The sequence below is a fragment of the Zingiber officinale genome, chromosome 6A (genome assembly GCF_018446385.1).
Source record: "Zingiber officinale cultivar Zhangliang chromosome 6A, Zo_v1.1, whole genome shotgun sequence".
Taxonomy (NCBI): domain Eukaryota; kingdom Viridiplantae; phylum Streptophyta; class Magnoliopsida; order Zingiberales; family Zingiberaceae; genus Zingiber; species Zingiber officinale.
This window is the reverse complement of record NC_055997.1, coordinates 53,195,616-53,197,020: the sequence shown is the minus strand read 5'-3', so window position 1 is coordinate 53,197,020 and position 1,405 is coordinate 53,195,616. Positions and strand designations below refer to the sequence as shown.

General features: G+C 51.0%; 1 protein-coding gene across 1 annotated transcript; it reads left to right on the top strand.

Moving 5' to 3' along the window:
* The first annotated feature begins 242 nt into the window (after positions 1-242).
* Positions 243-1,043, top strand: LOC121994803. Its single transcript, XM_042548720.1, has one exon. It carries the CDS (start codon positions 243-245, stop codon positions 1,041-1,043), a length of 801 nt encoding a protein of 266 aa, XP_042404654.1.
* The last annotated feature ends 362 nt before the right edge of the window (positions 1,044-1,405 follow it).

Below are 1,405 nucleotides of genomic sequence, written 5' to 3'. Positions count from 1 at the left end.
CCTCTTCTGCTCCAGAAGTAATTGCTTGGATCAGTGCAGCGTACGCAGCATTGAAGCTCAAGCAAACAAGCTGTAGAGAGCTGGGCTTTTTTATTTATTTTTATTTTATTTTTTTTTATTGATGATTTATTTATAATTGTTAATCTCTTTTTGGCTTTGGATTAATTATTATATAAATAACTGCCGTCAACTGGCGTTCGTGCAATTTCGTTCTCTTCTACTCTTCGTCGTGGTCATCGTTTATGAGAAGCGACTGGGGAGATGGAGACCACGACGCGGCGGGCGTTAGCCCAAGGATTTCATTCTCCAACGACTTTGCTATCTCCGACGAACTCACCTCTGCCGGCGGCGACCATGATGCCACTGTCGACTTTGATTTCGACTTCGACTTCACCCTCTGCCCCGATGTCCCCACCCTCGCGGACGACCTCTTCTCCGAAGGTAAGCTCCTGCCACTCCCCATCAAGCGCCCTCCCACCACCACCCTCTCCTCGTCTCCCCCGCCGGCTCCCTCTCCAGCAAATCCTCCCCCTAAGCAGCTGCCCGCAACGACATCGTCCGACCGGAACGGCGACAGCCCTCAGGATGTCACGGCGAACTCCCACGAGAACCTCGCCGGCGGGAGGTCTTTCTCCCTGCGCAAGGCCCTGGTCTGGAGCAGCGGCAGCCTTTTGCTGCGGAGCAAGTCCTCCGGCGCATCGCCGGAGTTACAAAACATCAAGCAGTGGTCGTCCCAAAGAAGCAGCAGTCTGAATTTCAGCAGCGTCGGGAACCAGCGAAGGTTCAGCCGCAATTGCCCCATCCCATTGCTGTGCAGGAGCAAGTCCGACAGTCCGAGAGCCATGCGAAGCTTCAAACCCTGCAACTCCCCTTCCGGCGACAACACCAAAAGCAGAGTGTACTACTACTCGGGAAATCCGAGCTCCCGGCGATCGTCTCATGCCAATAACAAAGCGGTCAGGATCAGCCCGATCCTGAACGTGCCGATGCCGAGGATTATGGGCATCTTCAACTTTTGCTTTCCCTACAAGCGCGGTGTGTGATTTCTCGAACTGAAATGATTGTGGCCGGCGTTGTTTGTTTGCAATGATAGAAAGCTACTTTTCTCTCCCCTTTTCCTCTTCCATCTTTTTGTGTGCTGAGGTGAAGGGATGGGTGCGTCAAGAGCTGGGTCCGATCTTGTTTCCATTTCTCTTCTCCTCTCTTCTCTGTCGATTATTGATCTCCTCTGGTTTCGTGCTGGATTGTTTTGCATTTCTATGAACAATTTGTGCTGGATCCTTCAATTTACTTCTCGATCGATCGTCGATTGCTATATGCCACCTTCTGAGAAAGATAAACAATGAGATCCAACAGAAACTGTAAAGCACGGCGGCTTGGTCAAAGACATGAATTTATTTGCTAG